Source organism: Protopterus annectens, chromosome 1.part1 (assembly GCF_019279795.1).
Source record: "Protopterus annectens isolate FY-2018-M chromosome 1.part1, PAN1.0, whole genome shotgun sequence".
Classification (NCBI taxonomy): domain Eukaryota; kingdom Metazoa; phylum Chordata; order Ceratodontiformes; family Protopteridae; genus Protopterus; species Protopterus annectens.
In genome coordinates, this window is record NC_056726.1 from 790,519,990 (window position 1) to 790,534,404 (window position 14,415).

At 40.7% G+C, this 14,415-nt stretch overlaps 1 protein-coding gene across 2 annotated transcripts in view; it reads right to left on the reverse strand.

Annotated features, from left to right (window-relative positions):
* The window catches only part of EPG5 (ectopic P-granules autophagy protein 5 homolog), a 2,535,958-nt gene that overhangs the window by 2,359,431 nt on the left and 162,112 nt on the right, over positions 1 to 14,415 (reverse strand). For both annotated transcript variants that reach the window (XM_044078183.1, XR_006365599.1), the window contains exon 5: positions 4,469 to 4,576. In XM_044078183.1, coding sequence (XP_043934118.1) covers positions 4,469 to 4,576 — 108 coding nt within the window. The remainder of the gene's footprint in view (positions 1 to 4,468; positions 4,577 to 14,415) is intronic.

Genomic DNA, 14,415 nt, shown 5'->3' on the forward strand with positions numbered 1-14,415 from the left:
ATGGGGGGAAAAGGTCACCTTGGTGTCCTAGGTAAAATCTATCAACTGGATTTAAGTGTGAGAACATACGGCAGTACTTGTGCCTGATGTCTGGACCAACTCTTGAATACATTTGTAAGCTAAACCAATGGTGAGGTCTGCCAGTTGTGATAGCTATCTCTGTTTTACCTGTCCATCCAGCGACAGATCCAGTGACTTATGCAACTCATTTGCTAGCCTCTGCTTGAGTTTACTTATTTATTTATCTATCTTTGTTTACAGGGAAAGACTGACTGGGTAATACCCATTTTCAGCGGAGGCCCAGGGAGAAAAACTCCATTTGGTTACACTGCATTATACTAAGTTCCAGTCAAACACAGAGTAGTTACATTTCTATTTAGATTTATTTACTGTCTAATCTAGGCTTCTCACATAACAAAGTAAAAATTATTTCAGAGCTACAGCAAGGATCATAAACAAGCAGTGAAATGGTCCAATGAACTATCACCCTTCCTCTACAACCTACTGGAGTCTCCCCAAGGCTCCATCCTAGGACCCATACTCTTCAACATTTTCACAAACAACCTTTACACTACCTCTCATCCTAGGGCCCTCATTCAATACGCTGATGATTCCACCATTATCTGCACTGCTCAATTACTATCAGAACTACTTTCAAAGACTCAACAGTCCTTTACTGCAGTCGAATGCTGGCTAAGAAATGCCCAACTCTTTCTTATTCCAAAGAAGACAAAACTAGTACTCTTTCATCCCAAAAACATCTCCCCTGTCACTGATCATTTCAGCATCCTGTCACAGAAATAGTGCAGGAAACCAAACTTCTAGGTGTTATCATTGACAAATTTTCATTTGACTCCCATATACAGCAAAATATACAGAAAACTCACCAAAAACTGGGACTCGTATAGAAACAAACATTTCTTTACTGCAACAACCAAAACTACCCTTGCAAAAACATTTTTGCTTCCCTCCCTTCTTTATGGTGCCCCTATCTTGACTCGCTTACAAAATTCTACCCTAAGTTGGAACAATGCTACAACAAAGTTGCAAACTTTGCCACAAACTCTAAATATCACACATACCACTGTAAACCACTCCTAGAATTAAATTGGCTTGAACTCCCCAATCAACTTGCCTTTATTCAGCTATCCACCTTGCACAACCTGCCTGCCCTGCACTAGCTAATCTAGTCACACCTTACACACCATAGGTTCATAGGTAGGTACTAGGCTATCGGCCCAAGGGCCTAAAGTAAGCCTAGCCAACAAGGTTCCCTGGCTTACGCCACCCAAGAAAGTTAATTTCCTATTCCCCTGTCGAGCAGAGCCACAGAATTGATCTCTGGGGTGTATTTCCTATTTCCCATCCACTCACCAAGATTTTTCTTGAAGAGTGCTGAGTAACTTTGACATAGATGGGTAGCTTGTTCCAGAGTATAGGAAATCTCTGGGACAGGAATCTATCCCTCCAGCATGTCCTGTTTATTGTGACAAGGTTTAGGTCCCTAGAGTGTGTAGCTCAGAGGGATTGGGATTTCTTAAGGTATAGCACATCCATTTGCTCTGGGTTTAACATAGCTTTATATGTTAGGCAGAGATCTCCTCGGAGTGAGTGACATGCTACAGAGTAAAGCTGGAGTTTTTTGAAATGGTCAGTGTAAGGCATATGTTTGAGGCCAGTAATCCTCTTTGTGAGGTACTTCTGTGACATTTCCAGCTGCCGCAGATGTCTTGTGAGGTACATTCCAAAAGGGGCGTTGTACTCTACAATGGGTCTAATGAGTGCCGAGTAGAAGGGAACAATGATCTCTTCTTTCCTGGATGAGAACCCTTTTGTGATGAGGTGTGCCACATAGAAGGATTTCCTGACTACTGTGGCGATGTGATTATCAAAGGAGAGACTACTGTTCACCTGGGTCACAAGGTCTCATCACACATTTGGCGTTAAGTAGACTGCCGCTTATGTGGTAGGTCATGGGTACAGAGTTTTTACCAAAGGTGATGACAATGCACTTTTTGGCCATGATCAGAAGGCAAAAATCTCTTAGCTACCTCAAAACCCACAAGAAAACCTGGTCACTCTCTGTATTCATTCTCTGTCTCTATACTTTGGAATTCACTACCTCTAGTTACCAGGTCTATGCCTGGCCTAACCCATTTCAATGCCTCTTTAAAAAAATCATCTCAAAAATACATGGCTTTTCTCCTGCATAAAGCTTGCCTAATGCTCAGGTCTTCCTCTTTCTGTCACATTTCAATCTCTCACAGACTGCAAGATCCTAAGGCTCTTCTAACTCCTTCTCTGCTTCTATACCATATCCTTAAGCTACTGTTCAGGCTTCATTGCTTCTATTCTTCTTAACTCTCTCTCACTATCTATCTGCATCACTAACGCTCTGGCTGCTATTTTCCTAACTGAAACTAACATTCTATTTTGCATGTACTATTACAGTCAATGTCACACATTGCACTACCTATGTACCACTTTTACGGACACTGTCTACATCATATATGGTGAGAGTGACCATTATTGTCTGTAATGTTTTAACTGTACAGAATTGTCTAGATGTGTAGTAATATACTGCAACATCTTGTAGCAGTTTGTTCTTTCAACTTATTTGTATAGTATTTCTAATGTAATTTTTATTGTATTTGATTAAACTGTACTTGCATTGTACTGTATGCAGAGCTTTTCTCCCCGGGCCACTGCTGAAAATGGGTTCTGTAGACCCAGTCAGACCACCCCGGTAAACAAATGTCACATAAATAAATAAATTTATACACAAACAGTAGTTACATTTATACATCCTAAGATTTTACAGAGGTGAAAGTTACTAAAGAGAAAGCCTGCATGCAACTTAGTGGATTGTGCAGGCAGCAGTTATGTATAAAAATTGTTAATCATGTGTGACAGTTGAGCCTTCTCAAAGAGGATGATGTAGACATATTAACACGTTCCTGAATTCCTTACCTGGGGACAGCAGGTTTCCATAGACTTGGAGCTTTTATAAGGGAAGTTACTTCCATAACAGAAACATATTTGGGGGGGGGCTTTGTTCAACAATATCAGTCCTTTTATGACCAGAAGATATCATCTTGCCTTCTTGGGACAGATGCCACCACAGAGCAACCTCATCCTGTAGCTGTTACCAATTTCATCTATAGGGAGAAGCACTTAGAAAGTTATTTGGGGATCCAAAATGCCTCCTGCAGAGTCCTCTGCAGACAGCAAATCAGGTCAGTGGCCCATCCCACTCGTTGCCTTATCGCTTAAACAATTTCCCAAAACTTGGGTTCTTCGGGGTGGTGACAGGAATCCGAGTCTTCTGTGTAACAGATCTCATACTTTAGAATCAGAATTTTTCTTTTTAGTGTACATTTCCTACCAGGCCTTGCAGAAAACTGGCTCAAGGATAACAAAAAAACATAACTAGGTCCAGAATCTGTCCTGTTGTCAAAGTGGACTGCTAAAGGCTCAGACACAGAAGTCTGCAAACTGTGTGAAGGCCAATATCATGAGGGGTGCAGGTACTTCAGATGGCAAATGCAGAACTGTTAGCATTGACAGTATTAATGCAATACTGATGGTCGAGACACTGGTCTCAAGTTTCAAAGGTCCAGATCCACAAGGTCAGCAATGACATAAACAGGCTCATCACAGTAACTGACATCCAGGAGCTGACCTCTGACATTGGGGCAGACAAACTCATCAACCCAGTATAAAGGACCTTTACCCAAAAGGCTTACAGACCAAACCCATCAAGGGCCGCAACCAGCTCAACCTTCACAGCCCAACCTCCAACATGAAGTTCCATAATCCCAATGACATCAGTAGTAACACTGACACTGAAACTTTCGACAAAGAAGGCAAGGATGACAACATTTTTAACATTAAAGGCTGGGAACCAGAGGTCAAGACCAAGGTAGTACCTATTAAATATTCTGAATGCATTCAAAAATTAGGCCCTTTCTTGTTCAGACTCACAAAACTTAAAGCTTACAAATGCCTGTCATGCATTAAGATTTTAGGACTTTTTGTCTCATTTTAAGTAACTTACAAAAAGGGGATTTATCAGATCTTACAATGGCATATTTACACTGCACTGTCAACGTATCTGACATTAATAATATCATAAGCTCAGTGAGCAACACACATTAAACATTACACCACACACGATCAATACACAACCTATTACACTAAAAGTGAGCACCTACAACCATAGCATCAAAAATTTTAAGTGTTAAGCACACTGTCATGTTCACAACTAAACATCTTACAAAAAAAATATGTCTAGGACATTAAAATAATTTTAGCAGTATATCACATAAAAATAATTTTAGCAGTATATCACATAAAAATCACAGTCTAGTCAGCGATTTTTGCACCAGGTGTATTTGTCCATACACTTTTAGTAAACATTTGAACCCTAACATAATGCAGCATAATACATTCAGTTAGTTAACTATACCTGTACAAATGGAACTGCCCATTTCCCAACACCTGCAGGGCAACGCAAGATATGATTCAGAAGAAATATATGATCACCAGAAGACCCAATTCTGTGTAATGTAGAAACCTGAAGAATTCAAATAAATACTTTTGTAAATAACTTAAGTATATAACAAGATGCAAGTCAAAATAAAGTCGGTTTTCAGTGTGCTTTAGTAACTTTTAAAACAATAAAAATTAAAACAAAGTAGGTTTAAACAATTTAACAGAGTGCTTTGCAGGCTTAATTTTTATATATGTAGTTTAAAAGGAAACAAAAGGGATATGTATACTGCATGCATTTTACACAATATTGTTGAATATCTATTTTATATAACCTGCTACAGTTCCATGTCTAGAAGTCTCTTCATACAACTGAACTTAGACTCTCCAGTGTTATGAAGTGAAACACAAGTGGCTGCTATGATGAAGGAAGTAGGGGAATGATGTTGCACATAATATCAAATTTCCTTGCTTTTTGTACTGACCTGTGCTTTTAGTGCAAGTGTGAACGCTGCTGCTGCTGCAAGATTCTCAGGTACTCAGCTGCAAAAAGGTGTTCTTCATTAGTGCAGTGCTTTATTCCCCCTCCCAGTCCAGCCTTTCTCCAAATCCCATAATCAGTTCTGACCACACGCATTGCAATGTGCAGTGAAGCAAATCCCATGCACATTTAAATGGGTCAGTACACTATGATTAAAGCAAAAAAGGATAAAGATCAACATGACCTTTAGTCCACATAAGAACAGAAATGACCACATTGAATTCTGCCCCAGAGCATTCCGTGACTGACTTACTGTTACCATTAAGGCAGTACGTCAACTTATAGAGGTCCAACACCAGCAAACATTCTATCCTACAGAAAAACTATACCATGTGTTCAAATCATAGGTTTCTCATTTTCATGTACAGAACATTTCCTTCAGTTTATGACTTCAGTATACCTCTTTGTCACACTTTACAGGTTCATAGATAAGAACTAGGCTAGCTGCCCTTGTGCACCATTTTAAGCCTAAACAATTTTCCCTTATTGTGCTCGAATTAACCTGTCCCATCTGGTTAGAGATTGGCCTTACTCATCCCATGGTTGATGATAATTATATATTATCCCTACTGAAAACAAACAAGGATCAGTGCTTTAGCAAAGCAGTTTAGCAAACAGCTATTATCTGAATGAGTAATACCTATCTGTCTACCACTAAGATCTTTTTTCTTTTCATGGAACTGGAGCAAACAGCTAGCATAGCTATTTGATAGTTTTACACAGGTGTGAGCAAACAGCCATATTTGTGTATGTATACTTTATATATATATATATATATATATATATATATATGTGTGTGTGTGCATATATATATATATATATGTATACACACACACACACAAATATATATATATATATATATATATATATATACACACACACACACACATATACAGATATATATATATATATATATATATATATATATATATATATATATATATATGTACACATACATGCATGAATTATATACAAACACACACAATATATATACATATATATATATATATATATATATATATATATATATATACACACACACACACACACACACACACACACACTAATAGGCTCATTTCTATTCAAAACTGAGCACACTGACAGGCTAGCCCAACCAGCGTGTCCTTTGTAAATCGAGCATATACCCATAGCTTAAGGTCTGGCCAATGAAGCACCACAGAGTGGCCAGACTTTTCTAACAGCATATACTGAAGGACACACCAAAATATGAGAAAAATAAGGTATGTGCTTCTGGAAAACTAAAACAGAAACATACCTGATTGCCTCATATTTTTGCACTGTCCCTGTAAATGTCTGTTTTTCAATAGTTAAAAAAAACTAAAACAGCAAAAGGGTTTCTGTTTTCTCAGTCACTTCTGCTGCGCTGATGCAGTGTGCAAGCGTGGGAATTTAAGTACCATACACATGTGCAGTACATAAGAATAGCAAAGATGACGTGGAAGAAGACAGATGTCTCCTTATACAATTGCATTACTTAAGAAAGTATTTTGTTGTTAAATACTGTTATTGTATAAAAAGCAATAATCCACTCTTGTTTGTGAGCATATCAGGATTTACCTATGGTTGACTTTGTTCAATCAGTCAGGTAAATCCTGAAATAACCACACACAGTTGTAGATTATTGCTTTAATATATGCATACCACACATATCTACACACACACACACACACACACACACACACACACACACACACACACACACACACACACACACACACACACTGCCTTTGGGAGATGCATGTGTAATTTCACACTGGGCAACTTCCCAACTAAACAGCACATCACTTTGTAACATGGACACACTAAGCTTCTTGCTGCAGGCAATACATCTGCAGGTGGCAATACATCTTGCAGGTGGCCAATGCAGTGGGCCAAGCTGCCTCCCCAGATGAGCAAGCTGACATTATTCTCTAACTCCTGCCCGGTTCCTCAAGCAGTTGCGAAGCTAACAGAACATGGGCCATCTGCAGTGCAAATAGGACATTATCCCTCTGCTCCACAGAGTCATGTAAGAAAATTTTTTTCTTCAACTCTGAGAAGACTATTCATTGGTCCTCAACTTCAAATTGGTGGAGGAATGGTAAATGGAGGGGCACTTCCCAAGGTATCAACAAACATAGCTACAACAATGTACAGTGAAGATAATTCAATCATAATGTCCCACTGAGAATTTTCTTGTTCAAAAAGTGTTCTAAGCAGCTCAGCTCATTTGAAATAATTATTGTTCATTGAGCTCCTAATCAGTAAAACAACTAAAAGTGGAAACATAAGCTGCTTGAAAGTTTGGGTCTATACTACCAGATCAAACATTTAGGTTTTCGAATACCTAAACATCGAACTGGTAATATCGAAATCCAAAAAACACAAATGGCCACCTTCACACAGAGAAAGAATTCCCTTGGCTGCAAAAAAAAAAACAAAAAAAAAACTTAGAAACCCAAATGAAGTGGGGGGCTGTGCCCCCCACACCCCTTTAACTAAATATACCAACTCCGAGATCAGTGTACATTGGACAAAAGGGCAAAATCCGCATAACGGCCAAGGGAATTCTTTCCCTGCGTGAAAGCGGCTGTTCGTGGTTTTTGGATTTCGATATTACCAGTTCAATGTTTAGGTATTCGACAACCTAAACGTTCGCTCTGGTAATATAGACCCTGAAAGTTCTACTATATGAGATCTTTTAAAATAGTTTCATTTTAAGATCTCAGGTACTCCATCATAAACCTCCTTTTCTCATTTCACCACAATTATGAACCAAACTACAGCTGATAGATGCATACCTACACTACTACAGTTGTGTAAAATCTTACCATAACGGTAGATGTCCTTTTCTTCACTTTTCCAGCATTCTTTACATTAGTGATCCTTTTCCAAGGAAGGCCTGACATCCAGCCAGTATATCAAAGCCTTTAGGTTGCCTTAAAGCTATTGCAATACGTCACATGTATGCTCCTTGTGTAGGGTAGTACTACCCTCAGAACTGACAGCCCTAGCAGGAACACAAATCCAAGGAAAAGAGATGTAATCAGTATATCCAGAAGAGAAAAGGACAATGGGGTGGAGGGAGGGAATGAATACTGCAATAATGAAGAGAAGGACATCTACCATTATGGAAAGATTTTACACAACTCTACTATGTCCTTCCATTTCACTCTTAATTTTTACATTGGGGAGAGTGCCAAAGCTCAAGAAGAAATTTGGGAGGAGGAAGGATCAGTAAAGCCTTCTAAGAAAACATGAAGTATGGCCCTAGCAAAACCAGGTCTAGCTCTGGATATGCCATCCAACTTGTAGTGCTTGGTAAATGTATGCACTGAAGTCCAGTTAGCTGTCTCAAGAACAGTTAGTATCCAGACCCTTGAAAAAAAGTGCCAGAAGAAGCCAAGAATGAGTCTTAACAGAATAAGGAATGCTCTTACCATGAAAGGAATAACAAAACAAAACAGCGTTTGAGATCCAAGAAGAAATACTTTGTTTGGAAACAGCAAATTCCAAAGACCTGGGATGAAAGGAAACAAATGGCTGATTAGATTTCATAACAGTCTTACTCTTATGTAAATAAAATCCGAGTTATCTATGCACATCCAACGTGTGCAGCACCATCTCACTGGCAGACTGTGAAGAAGGGAAAAAAGTGGGCAAATGAATAGACTGATTAAGGGACAACTCATTCACCACCTTGAGCATAAAAGAAAGATTAGTAAGCAAGGACACCCTGTGCTTATGAAATATCAAAAAAGGTGGACAATCCATAAGTGCTTGAAGCTCAGACACCCGTCTGGCAGAAGTGGCTAACAAATGTACAGTTGTGTACACTTACCATAAATGTAGATGTTCGATTGTATTCACTGTTGCAGTCATTACATTTGGTTAATCTGCTGGCAGGTTGCCCTCAGTTGGCCTGATTAACAAAGTCTTGGGTCCTGCATCGGTTGCTGTCCCTTCTTCCATGACGTCAGGTCATCAGGGATATAAAACATACAGCCGACACCATTACGTCAGTTTTTCTTGCCCCAGATGTCAGGTGCCCCCCAAATGGGGAGCAAAATATATAAATAATTTAAAACACAAAAATATATACCTCAAAACAAAAGCAAATACACCAAAAAGGCTTTTAAGTGTAGAAAAATAAAAGAGAGGCATAGTAAGAGAAAAAACAGGGGCTGGAGGGAGGGTAACCAGGACTGCAACAGTGTAAATACACTCGAACATCTACATTTATTGTAAGTGTACACAACTGTACTATGTTCTTCATGTTTCACTGTTGCAGTCATTACATTTGGATAGATTCCCAAAGCTAAGGTTGGGAGGATGGATTTATACAGTATTAGGACCGGCTATAAGGCCCTGCAAAACAGCAGTGGCAAAGCCAAATCTGGATTTAGAGAAAATTGGTAAATGATAGTACTTGCTGAAAGTATGAACTGAAATCCAGGTAGCAGCTTCTAGAATATCCCTGGTAGGAACACCTCTGAGAAAGGCTGTAGAAGTAGATGCAGCCCTGGTGGAATGGGATCTGATCCCCTGGGGGATAGGTTTTCCATGGTGCTTATAGCAGAAATGAAAACAATGGCTTATCCATTTGGAAATGGTTTGCTTTGAAATAGCCTTTCCCTCTGCCCCTGCAGCAAATGCTACCAGCAGTTGTTCAGATTTTCTTCGAGATTTAGTCCTGTCCAAGTAAAATCTAAGTTGTCTGTGTACATCCAATGAATGTGGAATCCGCTCCCCCTTGTTCTGTGGATTGGGAAAGAAAGGTGGCAAATGAATGGACTGATTAAGAGCCACACTGGATACCACCTTGGGCATGAAGGATGAGTTGGTCCTGAATGACACCCTGTCCGCATGAAAGATGATGAAAGACTCCACTGCCATAAGGGCCTGTAATTCAAAAATGCTTCTAGCCAAAGAGATTGCTAAAAGGAAAGCTGTTTTCCAGGAAAGAAATGTTAAGTCTGCAGTAGCAGCTGGCTCGAAAGGAGGTAGAGTGAGTTTCTCCAATACAAAGTTAAGGTCCCAGGCAGGGGTTGGAGCTCTCCTGGGAGGCCTTAAGTTTTTGGCCCCTCTGAGATACTGCTTTAGCACAGGATGAGAGAAGAGGGGAGTTCTGTGTTGTAATGAGCTGAAATGCCTGAGGCATGGATTTGTATGGAAGAAAATGAAAGGCCCTTGTGAAGCATCTCAGTTAAGTATTGCAGAATCTGAGGTAAATTGGGCACTGCTGTGCTCATTCCTTGACATTGATTCCAAGCACAGAATCTTTTCCATTTGTCAGCATAAGATTTTCTAGTACTAGGTCTTCTCGCCTCCAAAATGACATCCATCACAGGTTTGCTGAGGGATGCTAAGGGGGAATTTAAGTGATTAGCCAAGCTGCAATATTCAATGTTTGGAGCTGAGGGTGTAGAATTTGGTTGTTCTGCTGAGACAGTAAGGAAGGTGTCTGAGGCAGGTGTCATGGAGAAAATTTGTGACAGACTGCGTAGGAGTGGGTACCAGTGTTGGCGAGGCCAGTCTGGAGCAAGCAAAATCATTTTTGGTGTGGCCTGTTTGACTTTTAGTAGAACTTTGGAGAGAAAAGGCAGAGGGGGAAAGGCATAGACTGATAGGTTTTCCAAGCTGAAGGACAGAGCATCCACTTTCCAGGCTTTTTTTGTGAGGAGTTCTTGTGCAAAATCTGTCCAACTGGTAGTTCTGGGGTGAGGCAAAGAGATCTATGTCTGGGCTCCCCCATTTGCATGTCAACATATTGAAAATACGTGGTTCCAGTTTCCATTTGTGTGGGTCCATGAGATTTCTGCTTAGTTCGTCTGCCAAAATATTCAGCTTTCCTGGCAGGAATTGAGCTTGTAGTTGTACTCGATAACTCAAGGCCATGTTCCACAATACCATGGCTTGTCTGCAGAGGGGGTAGGAATGTGTACCCCCCTGCTTATTTATGTACCATGTAACTGTGGTGTTATCCGTCTTTACCATTAGTTGTACTGGATGAAGGTAGACCTTGAAGGCTGTCAGTGTATTCTGTACAGCTAGCATTTCTTTTTGATTGATATGAAGGTGCATTTGATTCGGGCTCCATTTGCCCTGAATGCACTTCCCTGCCAGATGAGCCCCCAATGCATAGTCTGATGCATCTGTAGTTAGGGTTTGGGCGGCAGGGGGTGGTGTGAATGGCAGTCCCTTGTTTTGGTGGCAGGCCTCTGCCCAGCATAGGAACTCTAGTTGCAGGCAAGGTATGATAGGAATCATTGTTTCCAGGCTGTGACAATGTTGACGCCATAAACTTTTTAAGTACCACGGAAGTTTCCTCATATGCAGTCTTGCATATGGAATTAGAAATTTGATTGGATGGGAGATAGGAAATTCACCCCAGGGATCACTTCTGTGGCTCTGCTCGACAGGGGCAAAGGAAAATTATTTTTTTGGGTGGCTAAAGCCAGGGTACATTTTTGGCTAGGCTTATACAGGCCCTAGGGCCAATAGCCTAGTACCCTCCTAAGAATGCAGTAGGCCATGAACCCAAAGGCTTGCAGTATTTGTCTTGCAGACAGCAGGGTTTTTGTGGCCAACTGTCTGAAAGTAAGTCACCAACTGAATTTGCTTTTCTGGCGTAAGGAAAGCCATCTGGGCAGTTGTATTCAAGCTTGTACCCAGGAATGTAATTTTTGAGAGGGTACTAGTTGTGATTTCTTTTTATTTATGGTGTACCCTAGACAAGCTAGAACCCTTTTTACAAACGCCAGATGTTTTTGAAGAATGGCCTTGTTTTCTGCCTGAATTAGACAATCATCCAGGTATGGATATATTTGAATATTTATTTGCCTGCAAAATGCAATCACTGGAGCCAGGCACTTTGTAAAGACCCTGGGCGCAGTAGATAAGCCAAAGGGCAGTGCAGAGAACTGATAATGCAAGTAGTCTGCTTTGAATCGGAGGTATCTTCTGCAAGATTCCCAGATTGGGATATGCAGGTAAGCCTCTTTTAGATCTAGAGTTGCCAACCAGGCATCTTTGCCTAGTATAGGAGGTAACTGGTGAAGAGTCAACATCTTGAATTTTGGAATGTCCAGAAAGATGTTTAGAGTAGACAGGTCCAGAATTGGACGCCATGATTTATCTTTTCTGGGTAAAAGGAAAAGTCTAGAATAGAAACCTTGTGCATTTTCCGCTTCTGGTACTAGTTGAATAGCCCTCATGTTTAAGAGGGAAGGTACTTGTTTCTGAGCCTCTGCCCACTGATTTGGGGGCAAGTCTGGCCATCCATTTGGAGTTGGCAACATGCGGAAATGAAATCTGTATCCCTGGGACACTATATTTAAAACCCATTTGTCCTGGGTTATAAGTTGCCAGTTTTTTGTATGAAGTGCCAGTTTTCCCCCCAAAAGGGGCGGCTAAAAGGTAAGTGCTTGGTAATTCTAAAGGAAAGTCATTGAAAACGGTTTACCATAGGGAGGTGTCTTGTTGTTTCCAGATTTGGAAGAGGAGGCACCCCATTACTTAGTTCTGAAAGTCCCTTGGGAATGAAACCTGGTGCTTCTGGAATGTCTGGTTTTGGCTTGAGTGGCTCTAGAAGGAACTGGAAAGGACCAGTTCTTAGTAGGCCAGTGCCTACTAAATCTTGGAGGTTGTACTTGTAGGAATCATTCACAGTTTGCATAGATTTAGCTTTATCTTCCATCTTTTTTAGAACTTCTTCAGCCTTATTGCCAAACAGACGGTCCTGCTGTAAAGGAGCATCCAACAATTTTGCTTTAATATGATCAGGCAGAGATTGCTCCTTAAGCTAAGCATGCCTTTTAAGCACAGACTCAGTAACAGCAGCCCTGCAAGAGTCCTCCAAAGAATCAAAACCACATTGCAAAGTATGTTTTCCAACTTGTTCAGCTGAATGCAATAAATCCCGTAAATCTTTATTTTCCACACAGTCAGAAAACATCATAATTTTCTGTTTAAGCAGTCCCATGATATGCTGCTGATATTTTAGCATATGGAATTGACAGTTTAAAGCCCTGATTGCCAAGGTTGCAGAAGTATAAACCTTTTTACCACATCTATCCAGTGCCCTGGAGTCTCTATCAGAAGGGGTAGGATTTTTAGCAGTAGAAGCCTTAATGCCCTTGGGCCCCTGAGAAATGGTTTCAGGGTCTGCAACAGGATTTTTGAAAAGGAATTTGTGGGAGTCAGGGACCCAGTAGTATCTGTCTGGCTTACAAGAGGCCAGAGGCAGAGAATCAGGGGCCATACCGGATTCTGAAAACACATAATCAACAATGTCTAGTACAGGAGGTATAGCCAAAGGCCTATGCTGCGGAAGAAGAAGGAAATCCCTAAGCCTCTTTTTGGATTCAGAAAAATCCTGACTTTCCCAGTGGAAATGCCCCCTTAAGGTATGTAAAGTTTCCCCAAAAGAAAAATCCTCAGGGGAAGAAGCAAAAGGAATAGAATCCTCTGCATCAGAGTCCTCATAAGTAGGTATGGACAAATCCTGTTCATTAGAAGAGTCAGAAGAAACGGAGTCTTGTTCAGAAGATTCATAGTCAAGTTCAGCCCTAGGCCTCTTAGAAGGGGGGGCTGACTACCCTTGATTAAAGTAATTAAATCTTCAGCCATTTTGATAATTTGTTTTTAGGCATAGGAGCCTGAATAAGTGGCCTGTGCATCATTTTTTTAGACATAGACCGAGATTTTGGCCTTAATATTGAAGGTGGTGTCAGTTAAATATACAAATCTGTAGGCCTGAATACACCCTCAGAAGCCGGTGCCTGCACAGCGGCTCCGGACCCATCCAAGATACAGACATCTGCGGGTTCCATAGGTGAAGCATCTCGCAGCATACCGGACTCCAAATGAGTCTTAGTAGAGGCCTGTGAATCAGAAGTAGCGGGTATCAGGGGCTGCGAAAGCGCCTCACTGAATACCAGTGAACTGGCGACTAGCTTAGGAGAAGCTTCATCGGCAGTTTTGGACCTCAACGGCCTGTCTCTGTCTTTTTCTTTGTGTTTTTTCGGTATTCCGGTAGTCGGATTGCTAACCGAAGTCACTTCTGGATAATTAAACCGGGAACCGAAATATTTAGAAGCAAAAATGTACTGATGATGGATAGTGTGCTGATTAAGTAAAGCACAAAACTGACAACAAGGTACTTCGTGGTCAGGGCCTAGGCAAGGAATACAGTACAAATGGAAATCCTTATGAGGTATTTGCTTCCCACAAGTAATACAATTGACTTTTACTGACATCGGTAAGGAGCAAGAAAAAGTTTCCCCGATGGGGTACTTAGCTTTTTAGTTGAAGACTTTGGTTCTGAAACTCGAAAACGAAAATTTCTGGAGTCGGCCAACCGGCACTTGCGAACTGCTTCT